Source organism: Microcebus murinus, chromosome 26 (assembly GCF_040939455.1).
Source record: "Microcebus murinus isolate Inina chromosome 26, M.murinus_Inina_mat1.0, whole genome shotgun sequence".
Lineage (NCBI taxonomy): Eukaryota > Metazoa > Chordata > Mammalia > Primates > Cheirogaleidae > Microcebus > Microcebus murinus.
Genome location: NC_134129.1, coordinates 20,825,282 through 20,844,049, shown reverse-complemented (window position 1 = coordinate 20,844,049; position 18,768 = coordinate 20,825,282). Strand labels below are relative to the sequence as shown.

At 41.5% G+C, this 18,768-nt stretch overlaps 1 protein-coding gene across 4 annotated transcripts in view; it reads right to left on the bottom strand.

The window, feature by feature from the left end:
• The window catches only part of ATP8A1 (ATPase phospholipid transporting 8A1), a 231,557-nt gene that overhangs the window by 32,878 nt on the left and 179,911 nt on the right, over nt 1-18,768 (bottom strand). For all 4 annotated transcript variants that reach the window (XM_075997957.1, XM_075997956.1, XM_075997959.1 and 1 more), the window contains 5 exons: nt 13,944-14,018; nt 13,715-13,837; nt 9,743-9,821; nt 2,967-3,028; nt 929-985 (listed from right to left, as the gene is read on the bottom strand). In XM_075997957.1, coding sequence (XP_075854072.1) covers nt 929-985; nt 2,967-3,028; nt 9,743-9,821; nt 13,715-13,837; nt 13,944-14,018 — 396 coding nt within the window. The remainder of the gene's footprint in view (nt 1-928; nt 986-2,966; nt 3,029-9,742; nt 9,822-13,714; nt 13,838-13,943; nt 14,019-18,768) is intronic.

Below are 18,768 nucleotides of genomic sequence, written 5' to 3'. Positions count from 1 at the left end.
AGACTTGCAAACTTGTCTGACTACAGATCTTTTCTTAAGAGGCGTCGCAGACGGGCATTCTGCAGAAAACCCGTTGGTTTCGCTTGAGCCCAGGAGTTGGAGGTTGCTGTGAGCGAGGCTGACACCACGGCACTCACTCTAGCCCGGGCAACAGAGTGAGACTCTGTCTCAAAAAAAAAAAAAAAAAAAAAAAAAAAGGAAAAAGAAATTAGCTGAACAACTAAAAATATATAGAAGAAATTAGCCGAGCATGGTGGCACACGCCTGTAGCCCCAGCTACTCGGGAGGCTGAGGCAGGAGGATTGCTTGAACCCAGGAGTTTGAGGTTGCTGTGAGCTAGGCTGATGCCACGGCACTCACTCTAGCCTGGGCAACACAGTGAGACTCTGTCTCAAAAACAAAAGAAAAAAAAATCATATATATATATATACACACACACACACACACATATATAAAGGGCTCTGAGAAGTCTATCTTATGGTAACCAGCTTAACTTTAACTCAGTGTTTCCCAACTAGAACTCCTAGCTCACCCCTACCACTCTGACACCCCATAATTAACAACCTGCAAACTAGGATAAAGGGACAGACGAAGAGTGAAAAATAACCAAAAAGCTGGAGCGAACGCATAAGGCCATGTGACATTTCTCGGCTGTCATCAGAGGTGCTCTTTGTACTCCCCAGCAAGTTGGTATTAACTGATCAACACCTAGGTGGACACATAGGAGTAACATCTATCGGGTGTGGGGCAGGTGCGAGGGGGGAGGAGGGGATGGGTGTATACAACACAACGAGTGAGATGTGCAACGTTTGGGGGATGGACACGCTTGAAGCTCTTACTAGAGGGGGGAGGGGGATGGGCAATATAAGTAACGTTAACACTTGTACCCCCATAATACGCTAAAATAAAGAAAGAAAGATGCTCTTACCCACGTCCAGTACGAGGTTTCCAGGCCAGCTTTCAAACACACAGTTATCACCACAAACTGAAACAGAAGGGAACATGACACTCCATTGTACAAACACTACAGTTCATCGAATGACTCAGGGTGGGATGTATAAAGAACGGATGAATCCAAATTAAACCCTGGGACTACCTCGTTTCCCCGAAAATCAGACCTACCCGTAAGACAAGCCCCAGCAGGATTTCTGAGCATGTGCGCCATAGAAGCCCTACCCCGAAAATCAGTCCTAGTGATGGGTGTGGCCATGAAAATCAGCCCTAGTGATGGGCGTGGCTATGAAAATCAGCCCTGGTGATGGGCGTGGCTATGAAAATCAGCCCTAGTGCTGGGCGTGGCTATGAAAATCAGCCCTAGTGAGGGGCGTGGCTATGAAAATCAGCCCTAGTGACGGGCGTGGCTGCACAGCGCATCTGCACAACCCATGCGTGTCGTCGCGGAGCGGGAAAGAACACGAGCAGCCCTTCTCATCTGCCCCGTGAGAGCTCTAGTGCTCCACAGGAGAGATCGGGGCCAGTGGTTCTAAAGGAAACAGAGTCGCAAGACATTCAGGATGGGATTCGGGGTTTGGAGAGTGAGGATGATGTTCCAGAAGAAGACGACTTCACTCTATTTGAATAAATGGAGATGGTTGTATTGCACTTAAAAAAAATAACACATCCCCTGAAAATAAGCCCTAGGGCGTCTTCTTGAGGAAAAATAAATAGAAGACCCCGTGTTGTTTTCGGGGAAACACGGTACTAGACCATTGTCTGCTCGCTTTGTGTGTCCAAAAAGGTGAATTAGCCGAGCAGCTAACGGCAGGATATCTTATGGATAGCAATTTAGGGTTAATATCTGTAGAAATAAAACTTATTAGAGTACAAAAATCAATTAATTTAGGGTCTATAAAACGTTCTCTAAAATGAGATTTAGTTTGACATAACCTTCAACACCCTTTCTGAGACTTGTGTCCCTAGGGGACATCCGTGATACATACTCTCATTTATTTTTATCTCCTCTGTTGAGTATCTGCTCCTTTCTGTTTTCCCTCTCGTGCTGTAAGAGAACAAGCCCCCAGTCTCCTCGAAGGTTCTTTTGCTTTTCTTTTAACTATTACCCCAGGGTTGACGTCCACAGAAAGGAGACCGCCCCCTGGAGGTGCTAGATAGAACCTTCATCCCCGTGTGACCTGGAGGTCCCTCAGTTATCTGAACAGCGGATATGTAAACGCCGTGTGACAATTTTCCCCATCTTCCCTGAGTGTGCCGCACGGTCAGCCTCCTGCTTCTAGAGCAGGTGCCGCACGGAGAAATGAGCATGGGCATGGACAGAGAGACCAGGGCCCCGGTCGGAGAGTTCAGGGGTCGAAGCTTGGAGCAAGCTTTTTGTCAGACACCAGCTGTGCACCCTCGTGCATTGAGCGTTCAAGTGGTCTTTTAAGGGGAAAAAGGGTTCAAAAACGTGTTCCGGCTCTTTGGTGGAGACGAGGAGGAGAGCTGGACCCCTGTGTGTGCATGGTCCACGGCGCTTAGAGTGGTGACCCCAGTGGCCCCACGCCTCGAGTGGTTAAACGTGCCCAACGCCAATGAGCTTTCCCCCTCTGGTTTCGGTTATCACAAACTCCAGCATAATCACTGGTGGTTACACACCCAAGAACACTTCGATGGCATTTGCCATAAATCCAGGAAAGCAAGACAATACTAACGATGGTGGTCATGCAAAATTGAGGAGAAAATGAAAAGGGAGGAAAAAAAACCAACAAAAACAGGGTAGTAAGAGCCAAGAGAAAATACTGAAAACAATAGCAGTCGAATCCCTTTAAAGTTGGTGAACCCAAATGAGATTTTAAAAACCTAATATAAAAGTCTCTTGAACAGTCAAAACACAGTTGTTCTGTCTTTCAAAGGCATGGCAAACAACTCTTAAATCCAGAAATGCATGCATTTAAATTTTAAAATAAAGCAAAAGCACAGAGGAAAGGCTTTGATTTTGCATGCAGATGGAGACAAAGTCCTGCACTCACAGTGTAAACGAAGTTTCCCAGCAGAAGATAATCCGAGGTTTTCCCATTTCCGAAGACTGTACCTGTAAGGAAAAGAAGAGAGGAAAATGTCAGAAAGGAAAACGAGATTCTTTCAGAAGTCTCACGAAGCAGCTCTAAAACAGTCCACGAATTAAAAACAAATTTCCAGGCTGGGAATGATGGCTCACGCCTGTCATCCTAGCACTCTGGGAGGCCGGGGCCGGAGGATCACTTGAGCTCAGGGGTTCGAAACCAGCCTGAGCAAGAGTGAGACCCTCGCCTCTACTATAAATAGAAAGAAATTAGCCAAACAACTAAAAATAGAAAAAAAAATGAGCCGGGCATGGTGGCGCGTGCCTGTAGTCCCAGCTACTTGGGAGGCTGAGGCAGGAAGATCGCTTGAGCTCAGGAGTTGGAGGTTGCTGTGAGCTAGGCTGGCGCCACGGCACTCACTCTAGCCCGGGCAACACAGTGAGACTCTGTCTCAAACAAAACAAAACAAAATTTCCAAGGGGCGACACGAAGAAGAAAACCTGACCTGTTAACCAATTCTGAGGGTCCCAGAGATTTAAAAAAAAAAAAAAATCAAACTAATTGTTCAAACAAAGCTGTGGGCATGAAGGCAGGAGGAGGCATTATGAACCGTAATAAAGAACTTTGCTGACATTACGGATGAGGGTCACAGGGAATCTTCTCGCTATTCCTCAATAAATTTGTTCCCATGGGACCAAAAGGCATCTATAAAAACTCACAGAGGGCCAAGAAGCGCCAATAGGATTCCAGGCGTAGCGGTTCTTTGAGGGTCTGGCTGAAACTAGGGGCGTATTTTGAACTCTTTCCTTATTCTAGCTATCATTAATAAACACACATGGCTTTAGACGAAGGGAAGTGGTAGTTAGCTAACAAACAAAAACTACTGCTGATAAAAATCAAATGAAAATTAAAAAATGGCTGGCTAATTAAAGTATTGGCACAACAACTGAAAAATTTAGATATAATAAAAATTTAGGCATAGCACAATATTTTAGGCATAATACATTTATATAATATACAATTATAATATATATGAATCATATATATAATTATAAAAATATATGATATAATATATAATTATAATATGATTTAGGTATAACACGATATTTTGTTTATGCACATATTCAACAACATTTATTCAAAGCCTAACATAGGAGCACAGAATATGCTAGAATAAAAGCACGGAGGAAGCTGGGAGGGCTGTGCTTGGAGGTTGAGAGACACAGACCCTTACTCTCCAACGCAACTCAGTTTCTCCACCAAGGAGGAGCAAAACCCTGGAGAGGGCTGAGGGTAAAAATAAGGTTACGTATGTAAAGTACCATGCTTCCCCGAAAATTTGACCTACCTATAAAATAAGCCCCAGAAGCATTTCTGAGCATGTGCGCAATAGAAGCCCTACCCCGAAAATAAGCCCTAGGGGTGGGGATGGGCGTGGCTATGAAAATCAGTCCTAGTGATGGGCGTGGCTATGAAAATCAGCCCTAGTGATGGGCGTGGCTATGAAAATCAGCCCTAGTGACGGGTGTGGCTGCGCAGCGCATCTGCACAACCCATGCGTGTCGTCGCGGAGCGGGAAAGAACATGAGCAGCCCTTCTCATCTGCCCCGTGAGAGCTCTAGTGCTCCACAGGAGAGATCGGGGCCAGTGGTTCTAAAGGAAACAGAGTCGCAAGACATTCAGGATGGGATTTGGGGTTTGGAGAGTGAGGATGATGTTCACACTCTGAGGAGAGTGAGGATGAAGTTTAGCATTTGGAGAATTCAGGTAAATCACTCGTTCTCATGTTTTCTGGTCTCTGGATCCCTGGGTAGGATCCCCGAAAACTTTGGTTTAGGTGCTTTATATTAGTATCTATTAATGTTAATAGATTAATATCTATTAATGTTTCCCACATCAGAAATTAAAACAGAAAATTTTAAATTATATATTGATTCATATAAAAATAAGACCCAACATGGTATACTTATAAACAATGGATTTTCTGAAAAGTAACTCTTTTCCAAAATGGGGAAAAAAAAAAAAAAGGAGTGAGAAAACTGGCATGGTTTTACATTTTTACAATCTTCTCTAATATCTGGCTTAACAGAAGGCAGCTGGCTCCCCATACGATGCTTTGGTTGAGATATAGGAGGGAGACCCAGCTTCACAGGGAGATGGGGATTTATAACGGGCAAGAGTTTTTTAATCATCTTTCCCAGTAACGGTGGATATTCTCTGACAACACCACACCGAAGCTCAACAAGTCGTTTCCTAAAGAGGTAGATAGAGGTGGTCTCTCCAAGGCGAGCTGCTGGCGTGGAATCAGAAACCGCATCAATGAACCTTTTCTTTTTTTCTTTTTACTGTATGACATTAAAATCCACATGTCTACTTTGCACTTTGCACGGCTCTCTCACCGATGCACGATTCTATGACCTCGAGAAAGAAACTGGTTCGGCTCTCGACAATCCACGAGGAATCCTTGTTCCTTGAGCCCCCCTCTGAACTGTGGTGTGCAAAAGTGCTTTGTGCGCACTTCCCATCTTGCTAGGCAGAATAGCACGGTGTGCACCAAGCTTCAAGACTCAATGAACACACGGGTTTTATGGTGTCTTCAAGCACAGGAAGAGAAACTGGGTGGGTGCAGTGAACAACGTACCCACCGGTCCACTGTTTTTGTGTGAAGGCACCAGCAGCTGTACCCACCATTGCTTTTGCATCAGCAGTGAAAAAGTCAAATATTTTTGTTTGTTTGTTTGTTTTGAGACAGAGTCTCGCTCTGTTGCCCAGGCTAGAGTGAGTGCCCTGGTGTCAGCCTAGCTCACAGCAACCTCAATTTCCCGGGCTCAAGTGATCCTCCTGCCTCAGCCTCCCAAGTAGCTGGGACTGCAGGTATGCGCCACCATGCCTGGCTCATTTTTTTTTCTATATATTTTTAGTTGGCCAATTAATTTGTTTCTATTTATAGTAGAGACGGGGTCTCGCTCTTGCCCAGGCTGGTTTTGAACTCCTGAGCTCGAGCAATCCGCCCGCCTCGGCCTCCCAGAGTGCAAATAATGTTTTAATACTATTAAAAAAATTTTTAAACTATGAAATTTTGACCTCATGGATCCCCCAAAAGAGGTATTCCCAGGAGTCTGCTCTTTGAGGACTGCTAAGGCAAGAGAATAAATATTAATTATAGCTACGTATTATATTGCATGTTTATTGTTCTTCTGTACCCCATCTTTTCAAACACCACAAAACAAAACAACCTCCACCCAAACCCTCCTTATTTAACAACAAAAAATAAGGCAGAACAACTATAAACCCCTCAACATCAGACCTACAAAACAGAGTTACGATACACGTCCTTCATCCTTTAACAAAACTGAAAGCAAGCGTTGGCTGGACATGGCTAGACTTGGTCTCCACGGGCAGCTCCCCTGTGGACTGCCTCAGCTGAATGAAGGTGGGTAGTCAGGTTTTTCCCCAGAAAAGTGCAACGAGAGATCTACAATCTGCTCTCCAGAAGAGGAAATTATTTGGGAATTCCTTTCATACTCTGTCCTTGCTGTTTCGGATTCTATTTGGTTTGAGCTATTTTTTGGTACTTGATTTTTTTCTTTTTCTTTCTTTTTTTTTATTGCAGCATACTATGGGGGTACAAATTTTAAGGTTTCAAATAATGCCCCTTGCCCCCCCTCCCCCCACAAGTCTGAGCCTCAAGTGTGACCAGACGGTGCACGTCTTACTCATTATGTGTGTATATACCCGGCCCCCTCCTCCCCCTCCCACCTGCCCAACACCCAATAAATGTAATTCCTATGTGTCCACTTAGGTGTTGATCAGTTAATACCAATTTGCTGGTGAGTACATGTGGTGCTTGCTTTTCCATTCTTGAGATACTTCATTTAGTAGAATGGGTTCCAGCTCCAGCCAGGAAAATACAAGAGGTGCTAGATCACCGTTGTTTCTTAGAGCTGGATTTTTTTTCTTATTTAGAATGTTGAGATAACAGTTTAACAGATGCACATGCCTTGTCTTTCATACCTATATTGCTTTTGCATTTTGAAAACAGACTTCACCTGGAAAATCTGTCTAAGGTCAGGGCATCCCGAATGGTACCCTGGACTTCAACATGCCATTGCTCCAAAAAGTGGAAATTGTCCACCAACTGATGGATGGATAAAAAAAAAATGTGGCATATCTGTACCACAAAACATTATTCTGCCATAAAGAGAAATGAAGTACTATTCACGCTGCAATATGGGTGAACGTATTATATAATTCCATTTATATGAAATGTCCAGAATAGATAAATCCATAGAGACCAAAAAATTAATGGTTGCCAGGGGCTGGGTAGAAGATACAGAGAAACAGAGAGTGACTGCTAATGGGTAGGGGGTTTCTTTATGGGATGATAAAAACGTTCTGTCACTAGGTAGTGGTGATATTTGCGCAATTCCGTGAATATACTAAAAACCACTGAATTGTCTACTTTAAAAGAGTAACTTAACCATACTCACTCTATCCCCCAACTCTGTGCAACTTTTCCCAGCCTCTGGTAACCATCATTCTACTTTCTGTCTCCACGAGATGAACTGTTTATAATATTTAGCTCCCACATGTACGTGAGAAGGTACAAGGTTTGTCTCTCTGTGCCTGGCTCATTTCACTTAACATAAAATTCTCCAGTTCCATCCTGTTGTTGCAAATGGCAGGATTTCATCATTTTTTGTGGCTACATAATATTCTACCGTGTATACCATGTTTCCCTGAAAATAAGATAGGGTCTTCTATTTATTTTTCCTCAAGAAGACACCCTAGGGCTTATTTTCAGGGGATGTGTTATTTTTTTTTAAGGACGGTACAACCATCTCCATTGATTCAAATAGAGTTAAGTCGTCTTCTTCTGGAACATCATCCTCACTCTCCAAACCCCGAATCCCATCCTGAATGTCTTGCAACTCTATTTCCTTTAGAACCACTGGCCCCATCTCTCCTGTGGGGCACTAGAGCTCTCACGGGGCGGATGAGAAGGGCTGCTCGTGTTCTTTCCCGCTCCGCGACGACACGCATGGGTTGTGCAGATGAGCTGCGCAGCCACGCCCATCTCTAGGGCTGATTTCCATAACCACGCCCATCACGAGGGCTGATTTTCATAGCCACGCCCATCACGAGGGCTGATTTTCATAGCCACGCCCACCACGAGGGCTGATTTTCATAGCCACGCCCACCACGAGGGCTGATTTTCATAGCCACGCCCATCACGAGGGCTGATTTTCATAGCCACGCCCATCACTAGGGCTGATTTCCATAGCCACGCCCATCACCAGGGCTGATTTCCATAGCCACGCCCATCACTAGGGCTGATTTTCATAGCCATGCCCACCACTAGGGCTGATTTTCGGGGTAGGGCTTCCATGGCACACATGCTCAGAAATCCTGCTAGAGCTTATTTTATAGGTAGGTCTTATTTTCGGGGAAACACGCATGTACCACAATTTCTTTATCCATTCATCTGTTGGTGGACACTTAGCCTGATTCCAAATCCTGGCTATTGTGCATAGCGCTGCAATAGACATGGGAGTGAGTGCAGATATCTTTTCAAGACACTGAATTCCCCTCTTTGGGACGGATACCCAGCAGTGGGATTGCTGCGTCACATGGTCATTCTGTTTTTAGTTTTTTGAGCAAGCTCCATACTGTTCTCCATAGTGGTTGCGCTAACTTATTATTCTACATCTGTGGTTGCTCTTTCGGATGGGCTGATCTGGGAAGGCCCCTCTGAGCACAGGGGTGGGGAGGGGAGGGGTGGGGTGAGTTGGGGGTGGGGTGGAAGAGCCAGCTCAAGTATCTGGTGAAGAATGGGGAATAGGGTGGAGGTGGAGGGTTTTGTTCTAAATGTGATAAAAGCCTCGTGGGTTTCCGAGGAGGGAGGCATCTGGTCTTATGTGGGTTTTATACAGAGATCTCTCTGGGTACCCGTGGAGCAGGGGGTGTAGGTGGGGCCAGGGCCACCACTAACCCTTAGACAGCGGGGACCGGCAACTCCCAGGGTGGACCATGTGCCACATTTTTTATTATTGCAGTTTTGAATCGCCAAAGGGTTGGCGTCCTCCCCGGATCCCGAGGCGAGCTCTGCCCCGGGACATAGCAGCACCAGCTTTTACGAGTCCTAGAGTGGCTATTTCATCATTTTTATGTGTGTAGGAAACAAAGCCACCATCCCATCTCTCCAAACCAACAGCATAAAATCAGCCCCTCAAAACGAGCAGAGAAAGATCTGACACCTCGAGACGAACATAAAAAACATATTAAAAACCTCATCCAAGACGCTGGCTCAAGTGTGCTTGAAAACACTAGCATGTCTGATTAGGTTCAGGATAAAAGAGCTCGCTACAAGCCTCACAGGTATAATAAATAGGCTACATAAAATATTAGCGCTCACTGTCCTCAAACTATACATCAACAGGGGTGGAGGTAAAAAAAAAAAAAAAAAAAAAAAAAAAAGCCCTAAAATTTAACTCTCTGCAAGTTTGGAAAACATGAGAAGTAAAAAGAAGAAAGGCTTTGCATATATTAAATCACTTGGCTCCCAAAGGAATAATAAAAATCTTTAAAGTGTGTACAATTTTTTGGATGCATGAGTTTGAGGTTAAGGAAAATATCATAAAAATGAAACACTGCATTATTTTTTTTAAACATACATTGACAATGGGATATTTTTCTTAAAAAGTAAAAAGTCATCTCTTAGCATTCATACCCTTTCTACTTACCATACTGAAGGGCTTTTAGTGGAAACCAAAACAGAATGATTGAGTGGAAGAGGCCATTTAAACAATGAACCCAGAAAACCTGAGGGAAAACAAAAATCCATGAGAACCATTTGCGATAAACTAGCTCTGTGAACCCTGACCTTTCCTTTTTATCTACAAGCTAGATCCACAGAACGTGTTTTGGTCGGGCCACCACTGTGAATTAATAGAACTGACAGACACTTTTCTGCCTCCTTAGACTCTCATGGGTCATTTATTTATTTTTATGTTTCTCGAAATGTTTCCTCGGCTTCAATGGCATTTTTTTCTGCTTTTTAAAAATCAGACAGCAACAGTTTACATTTTCCTGCCTGGAAAAGAAAATAGAATTTAAAAATCCACGCAGATTCTGAAATTTCTTACATGGGACTGTTTTCCTAATTCCAGATGAAGCGACTTTTGAAGAGATTATATAACCTGGGGAAATCCTTTTTCTCTTCCCCCTGTACAAGCGTAAACTTTTCAATGCTAAAGACACAATGTTTTCTCTTATAAGAGAGATATAAAGATACACACTTGTCAAAGTATAACATTTAAATTGTATCATCATTAGAATAAAGCATTGTGACTACAACTGAGTTTAAGAGAGGCTTTCCCACATTTTTTTTTAACACTTGTTAATACCAAGTTTCAAATAATTGTAACGTCGTTTAATATAGCTGCTACTTTCTTATGTCTATTGTATCCCAAGAACAAGGGAGTAAGCATCTCTGGGGTGTTCTCAGCAGCACGCATGTGAAAGATTAAGTCATAGAATAAGAAATGTTTAGAATTCTTACGGCCCCCCCAAAACAGTTGTAGTTTTTGTCCTCTAAAAGTGCTTCTTGCAGACAAAACTTAACGCTACATACAACCGGCACGTAGTAATAGTTTTAAGCTGTTCAAACAACAGAAATTAAGTTGCTTGCCTCCCAAAATTTTCCACCGCGAGCTCAATTTCTTTTGTGAGCTGCCCCAAGCCACGCTGGAGATTGTATGATCCAATTTACGCCCCAACACATTACACATTTGAACTTGTGTTACTCATTAACCTCTGTCTCTTCCCCTCACTATGTCATTCCCCCGAGTTTTTATTTGACAGAGAGCACAGGTGGGTGGCAGGAGAAATTAGTTCTACTTTTCCATTTTCCTGACGGGTACTTATTGTCCCATGCTAATCCTTTAACCCCTGTCATGACCTTGGGAACCTCCGACCCCTTTTTAGCATAACAAAAGCAAGCATGGCGATTCAGGGCAACAATGCCTCTGTGCTTGGCACCCCTGGCAACCAATCGCTGAGTCCACAGAGATGCATTTTGCAAACATTTGTCGCTGAATTTTCAAACATTTATATGAGGTTTCTTTATATCGAGGACTCTTCACTGAAACCATCAGAAAAATCCACACTCCCTATGAAGTGTGGTTGGCAACTTGTGCATATAGACTAAAAAATATTCACACGGCTATGGAAATGGTGTGACCTATTTGGGTTGATCTGACCGACTTTTCTGAATTGCCTGGGGTCTGGCTCATAACGAGGTACATCTTCAGCAACCAAAGATAACAAGAAATGGCGCTCCCACGTTAAAACTATATGCTACTACCTGGTATATGCCCTTTCCCGGGCCACAACTGCGTCCAAACTGCCAACTCACAGAGGACGTGAAAAGATGTGGCTTTTTGGGAATGATTTCGGGTAATCCTGTGAGGATCAATTTGTGTGTTTTTTTAATTTTTTTTATTTTTTTAAGACAGAGTTTCACTCTGTTGCTCGGGCTACAGTGCCCTGCCATCAGCCTCGCTCACAGCAACCTCCAACTCCTGGGCTCAAGCGATCCTCCTGCCTCAGCCTCCCAAGTAGCTGGGACTACAGGCATGCGCCACCATGCCCGGTTGATTTTTTCTATATATATATTTTTAGTTGGCCAATTAATTTCTTTCTATTTTTAGTAGAGACGGGGTCTCGCTCTTGCTCAGGCTGAACTCCTCACCTTGAGCGATCCTCCCGCCTTGGCCTCCCAGAGCGCTAGGATGACAGGCGTGAGCCACCGCGCCCGGCCAGCTCGATTTGTGTTTTGAAGCAAAAGGGACATGGCCAAGTTTTTGTGGCTGGAAGTTAACTTCCAAGACGGGACCACAGAGCCTGGGCTACGGTAGACAGAGACCTGTGGCTGAGGCTCAACCGTCCAGGCTGGTGAGAATTATTGTTAGCATACCAGCCAGAACTTTCCTAGCTCCCAGATCACTTCCTCAGGGAAATAAGAGCTCACAGTCCCTAGTGTCTGTCTTTCAGTCACCGATGTTGACTGTCACTTGAAAACACCCACCATAGGTCATGAAAAAACATTACAGCAATGGGGGGGGGAGTTCGATACACACTGGGCATCATAAATAAATTTTAACAATCCAAAAATAAAACATTTAAAAACAAAAGCGAGACATTATGATAAGCAGTGATTGTTTCAAAAGAGGTCATTAAAAATACTCTTCAGAAGCAATAAAGAACCCTTTAGCGTGTTTGCTTTTTTTTTTTTTAATTAACCACATTCAATTCTTTAAAGCAAGGCTGTCGAGTGGCATGTGGGTGTGCACAGGCGGACTCAGAGTGTTCATGGAGACTGAGTCTCAGAAGAAGAATAACCTCTTGGCCATAAACTTAGCACTATCATTTATGGCAGGGGTCCTCAAACTTTTTAAACAGGGGGCCAGTTCACTGTCCCTCAGACCGTTGGAGGGCCGGACGGACTATAGTTAAAAAACAAACAAACAAACAAAAAACTATGAACAAATTCCTATGCACACTGCACATATCTTATTTTGAAGTCAAAAAACAAACGGGCAAAAACACCCGCATATGGCCCGTGGGCCGTAGTCTGAGGACGCCTGATTTATGGCGCAAAGTGAGAGGCACTAAAACACCTGTTTCCATTTATTCGCCAGGTTTACCGAGAATGCCCTTGGAAAGCTCTAAGAATTCGTAAATATTAAAAATAACCTACATTAACTGTCCTATATTTAAGACACTGAATTAACATCACATCTAATGATCACTAACATGCTAATAAACATGCAGTATATGAAATGGAAAAAAAGTTCTGTGAGGGTGCATTGCATCTGTTGCTTTTATAATGCTATGAAATGCACAATGCTAGTGCCTTGATTGTTACATGATACTAAATGATTCCCTCCTTTCTTGAAACACAAATTTGAATTATTAACCAATACCAGCAGAAACTTTAGGATATGTACTTGCAGGAAAATAAACCAGGCAGAAGCTGAAATATTTTTTTTTTTGTTGCTGGGATGGATAAATATACCATGGACCAATAAGAGATGACAGCCTGTCTACTGCTTGTTATGTAGAATACAAACCCAGAATGTGATTTTTAGATAAAATGTTGGATATTTTCTCCTGTATTTTTAATTTTACGGCTTGGAAACACCGTGTAATTAGGATTGAAGAAGCTAATTCCCAGAGACTACAACACTGATACCAGACGCAATCCATCTGTAAGAATCTAATGAGGACAAAAATAGGAAATTAGTACCCTATACCCATTTGTGAAGCTAGCCTTTGCCCATCCTAGACGACTAAGCTCCATGAAAAGCGAACATTTCCCCACAACACTGCAAAGACAGAACGCCAGAGGACCAGAAAGACAACTTCTGCATCCCAGACCAGCTTAACTGCTACCTTGCAAATCTCAGTGGCTCGCACTTACGTTTTAATAATAATAATAATAATAATCATAATAATAACCTCCCCCTCCCCCAAGCAAACAACGTCAAACCTTTTCCGTTCATTTCAGAAACTTAGAAAATTACGACCTGCCATGGTTGTCTCGGGCTGGCAGGCAATCTCCTTGGCTTTTGGGAAACCAGACGCCCCCCGAGTTCTGAGATCAGGAAAGCTAGACCCACCCAACGCGGGCCGGGGGCAGCGCGTCTCCTTACCTTGGTGTTGAAGTCCAGGGCGTTCTGAGACGTTTTGTATAACTCAGGGTACTTCAACATGTTCTCCTTCCTGCACGACCGCTCAAATATTCCAAGAGTTAAGGGGGGCATCGCTGTGAACATCTAAAGCGCGCAAACTGGTCATTATGTCAAGCGCCAAACGCGGGGCGAACGCTTATCTTTAAAAGTAATCGAACGAAACGGAGATGATCAAATGTTCTAGACTTACCACGTTATAAAGCCCTATGCACCACCTCTCAAAGAGAATCTGTCCGGAGAAGCCATTCACAAAGGCAAACCAGATCTAAGGGGAAAGAAAAAAAAAAAAAAAAAAAAAAAACCCAAACCCCCCAAATTAGAACACAAAAACATAAATGCATTATTTATAATCTGTCGTATACTAAAAACCTCGCATGACAGCAGTGTTAACATATTGCTGAAGTTTCGTGACTCTTCTGAAAATGCCATTTCTTTGCTTTTACTTTTTGATTTAAAGGAATACTTCCACAAGGCATTTGTTATTTGTAAGTCAGGATGGGTTCTACTTGTTGAATCAGAAAAGAACTATGTGAACAGGGAATCACAGATTAAAAATAAAAAAAAAAAATTAAATACAATCTTGTTTCTCAAAGGTACTTTAGGGAATATATTTATATGCTATTAGATTTTCACAGCTTTTAATTAGCTTATACAATATCTATCAGGATGTAGTTATTTAAAGATCATTTTCATTATAAAAGTAATATGTATCTTTAGAAAACATTTTGCTGTAATAATACAATCGCTATTTTCTTCCGTGTTGGTTGTATTTATACAGTTCATTTAAATGCCTTCATGATTTACCTTACGGGAAACCTACTGTATACAGCAGTATCACACCCTCATCATTCTATGACATGTATTTTCTTAAATTGTTATATATCCTTTAAAATGATGTCAATGGATATATAACCTCTCGAGTAGATATGACTATTTTGGACAATTAGCTTACTAATCCAGGTTTGCTATTTAATTCTAATTTGCTAAATAATTCTAATTTAATTCTAATTTGCTAAATAATTCTAAACTGAAACCCTACACATTTCTTTTTCCTTAGGATTAATTCTTAAAGTAGAATTAATGCATTAAAGTGCATAATAGGGGGGCACAGGCAATATATGTAACTTTAACACTTGTACCCCCATAATACGCTAAAATAAAAAAATAAATAAAAAAATAAAGTGCATAATGGTTTCTTTTTTTTTTTTTACAGTTCTTGATAATTACTGCCATCAGAATGTTAAATTTATATATTAAAATATTTTTCACTTGAATTGTACTTTTAAATAAAATCAAATGTTTAACTACTAGAGCATAATGTCGTTACGCCTATTATAATTCTTTTTAAAACAGAAAACTCTGCAAACAAAATTAAGGGACAACATAGGGAAATTTTTCTTCAACATGTCTAAGACATAAGGAAAATCGAAGTGACTATAGTAAATAAATAAGATCAGTTTTTTTTTTTTTTGAAAAGCAGATCTAAAATAGAACTAGAAATCAGGGTGCAAAAATTAAAGAGTAAAAAGGCTGGCCCGGCGATGAGATTACATAAGCACAAACACAAATACAAAACAACAACACAAATTGCTGTTGGAGGAAAGGATTCTTGACATGCACCCCTGTGAATTTGTGAATCAGAGTCACCGGGACTTTGCTACACTTCACGTTTCATTTAACCTCATTATGGAAGCGTGAACTGGTACAAATTCGCCATTTATCAATAATGTGCCCAGGCTGGCCTCCCTGTGAACAGTTTTGCGATCCACGCTGATCTTCTTCCTTTCTATAGTGTAAGAGAACCAGGCAGCACGTATAAAAACAAATGTCTGCTCCATGAGATGCAAAAGGAAACAAAGTTGCGACAGCACATGAAAAGTCCACAGGGCTGTTTGAGTTGTAACACGCATGGCAACAAAAGTAACAAAAAGCACAGAAATCAGATTCCAATCTCAAATTCCCGCTTGCTCTTGCTACCTGTAGTGACAGAAAAAATTTTGAACATCTGCCTGAAACAAGGGGTCAGACCAGTGGTCCCTGCAAATTCAAAAACAACGGGGCATCTTCATGGGAAATTAAGTTTGTTTTTTTTCCCCCCTGGTATTTACAAGTTGACAAACGGATTTTAATGCTCTCTATTGTCTTTTTCACATTTGGCCTTTTTGAGATGTGGATTATAATAAATACATGTTTGTGATACTCCTGGTGATGGTACTATATATTTTCCGTGAAGGCAGCTGTGATCTATTGTACTGATATACCCTAAAAAAGCTCTTTCAGATTTCTCGGGGTATGACGGAAATATAAGGAAATTTTAAATACGAACTTTCACTTGTGTCCCTCTAGATTATAAAGACACAGTCCTATCTTTGTTGGCTTGAAGAAAGATGGGGCTATCTGCATACCATCTTCATCTGACAGACATTATGTGGCTCAAGGTTATTGTTTTAAATGCATCTTCCATAATCAATACTAGTATGAGAAGTTCAAGCTAATATATTTGTGAATGGGTAAACATTTATAAATGTGATCGGTCTTCTAGCTCCTTTGCACATGACATTTAGTGACAACTCAAAGGCAACTATGAGCTTGAAATTTAAGACCTTCCCTCAAAATCAAGAATATTTACAGAAAGTCTCAAATCCCAAACACTTTCAAATAAAGCAACATATCTGAGTTCAAAGTGTATTTTAAAATGCATACGTTAACTGCCCTATGACTGAAATTTTTTAAGTGGAAAGCTACCAACACTCTTTTATCATTTTATTTTTCCTGCTGAAAGGTAGGTGAACGGTGTTTTTAGAAATTTACTTACTGCATTTTTGAAAGTTAATATTCTAATACTTTTTCCTCAAAAGGAGAAATGACTAGAACAGAACAAAACCTTTCGATAAAGTACTCTACATTTTCACACCAATATTTTGATATTCAAGTTTACATTTTCTTTTTCCTTTTTTTTTTTTTTTTTTTTTTTTTTTTTTACATATTTTAAAGGAGAAAGCAAAGTTCTACTGGAAGGCTGATTTCAGGTTAGGTTGAGATCTGTAGTTAAATGATACACCAGGAACATATGCTAAATAAAACACCACCTACATTACTAAAAACACATAAAAGTCCCTCCTTTGACTCAACCAAAGCCAAAAGTGCGGAACGAAAACACCAGCCCCACAGGTGGAGTGTCTGGATCATTTTAAATTCCCAGGGAAATCTGTTCTCCCGGCGCAAAGTGGCTGGGAAACTATCACCTTATTGACTTTTAATCAAAGTTTTTCTGGAAACTAGAAACACTGCACTGTTTTGGGGTCTCACTAGAAAACCTGGATTTGACAGATCATTTGAAAGAAAAGGTCTCATTCTGCTAGGAAGCAGTCAGACATTTCAGAGAAATAAACAAAAAACAACAACAAAAAACAACAAAATCTCTTTAGAAAGAGCCAATAATTTCAACGAATGCCTACGTCTGTGGCTGCCTACCGTGAGTAAGAAGAGCTTTATGTGACCACCTGCCAAATCTGTATGTATATATATATATTTTTTTTTTTTGTCTGGCTGCGACTTATGGCAACAGATTATGGAGACGGTGACATTCTGAGCAACACAGCGATGGGAACAAGCACTTTTGGGCAGATAATCTACAAAAACCCACAGTGTCCGGGACTAATATCAGCAAAGAAAACTGCAGACCTGCCCCGTCCTGCTATTATTTCCTAAATTCCACCTCCCAGCAGAGAGGCGTGGCCGAAAAAGCTTCACATTCATTTTCCTCCCGGAGCATTTCTGCATAGTAAACAGCAGCTTACAAAAAAGCGAAGGGGTCGTCTGCTCCCACGCCTGATGGGCACAAAAAAAGTTGAAAAAGGGGAGACTGGAGACTGGCAGCTGTCCTCACTAGAGACTTTCAGAGATGTGTTTTCTGTCTCTCCATTCACAGTATTGACATGAGCCATTAACATCTGCAGAGCTTGTTTTAGCTGGCAGACCTTGGATATCTGGGAATTGACTGAAAAGCTCAATTCATTTCCAAGACGGCTGAATTACATTAAAAAAAAAAAAAAAGCACTTCCGCAGAGCGCTCAAAGAGAGAAATAAAAATGAGATTTCCAGGAGAGTTTAGATCTCACTTCCTTCCCAAGGCGTGAAGAATCTGATCAAGGGCTAAATATCTCGTGAAGAGGCTTTAAATTCAAAGCCAAGTGAAATTCGGGAGCGAATCAACCGCAAACCACGGTGAGGCCAGCTTTGCGACAGAGCATGCGGATTTAGCTTTCGTTTGTGCTTAACGTGTTTTTGTTTCCCCCATTGGTACATAAATGTTGCCTGCTTCGTTGCTGATTGTCAATTAATCTAGGTTTTAAAAAGTGGCAAATTGAGCGCTCTTAAAATTTCACTTTATAAAATTAAATTTTTTATGAGCAGATATACTGCTAGCAGTGGCTTTAAAAATCTTTGCATCTTCGAAAGTTTATGTAAGTAAACTGTATCAACTGTTACTCTTTTAAATAACAATGTTTTGGAGTGAGAACACATAATTAGAAAAGCTAGAGAGGCAGAGGGGGGATTAAGAGTAAAAAATAATTATTTTAGAAAAGAATCACAAGCTGATACACAACAGAGAATATTTTCTTGGCTCCCCTCAACCATTTCGGAAATGCGTTTTTCCTCAAAACAGACCAAATCTAGCAACAACGAACAAATAAGTTCACGAAACATCTTGTTTATGTTACCAAGTGTCTGGTGATTTTTTTTTTTACCTGATGAGTTATTGTAACCTAATTACAGATTTTTAGTGACCGATAAATGAGACTGCCTGTGTACACTCCAAAGCTCATTTTCAATTTTACTAGGCCCCTTAATAAGAACTATGCTCAGGTAACATTTTAACAAGGAGATAAGCATTCCGACAGAGGGGACAAAGAACAGCGGACCCAAACATCACGGCAGTCTCTAACTGGGAGTGTCAACAGGGCAGATGCAGAATTTACTGATTTTTGAGTGTGTGCGTCTAGACCAGGCGT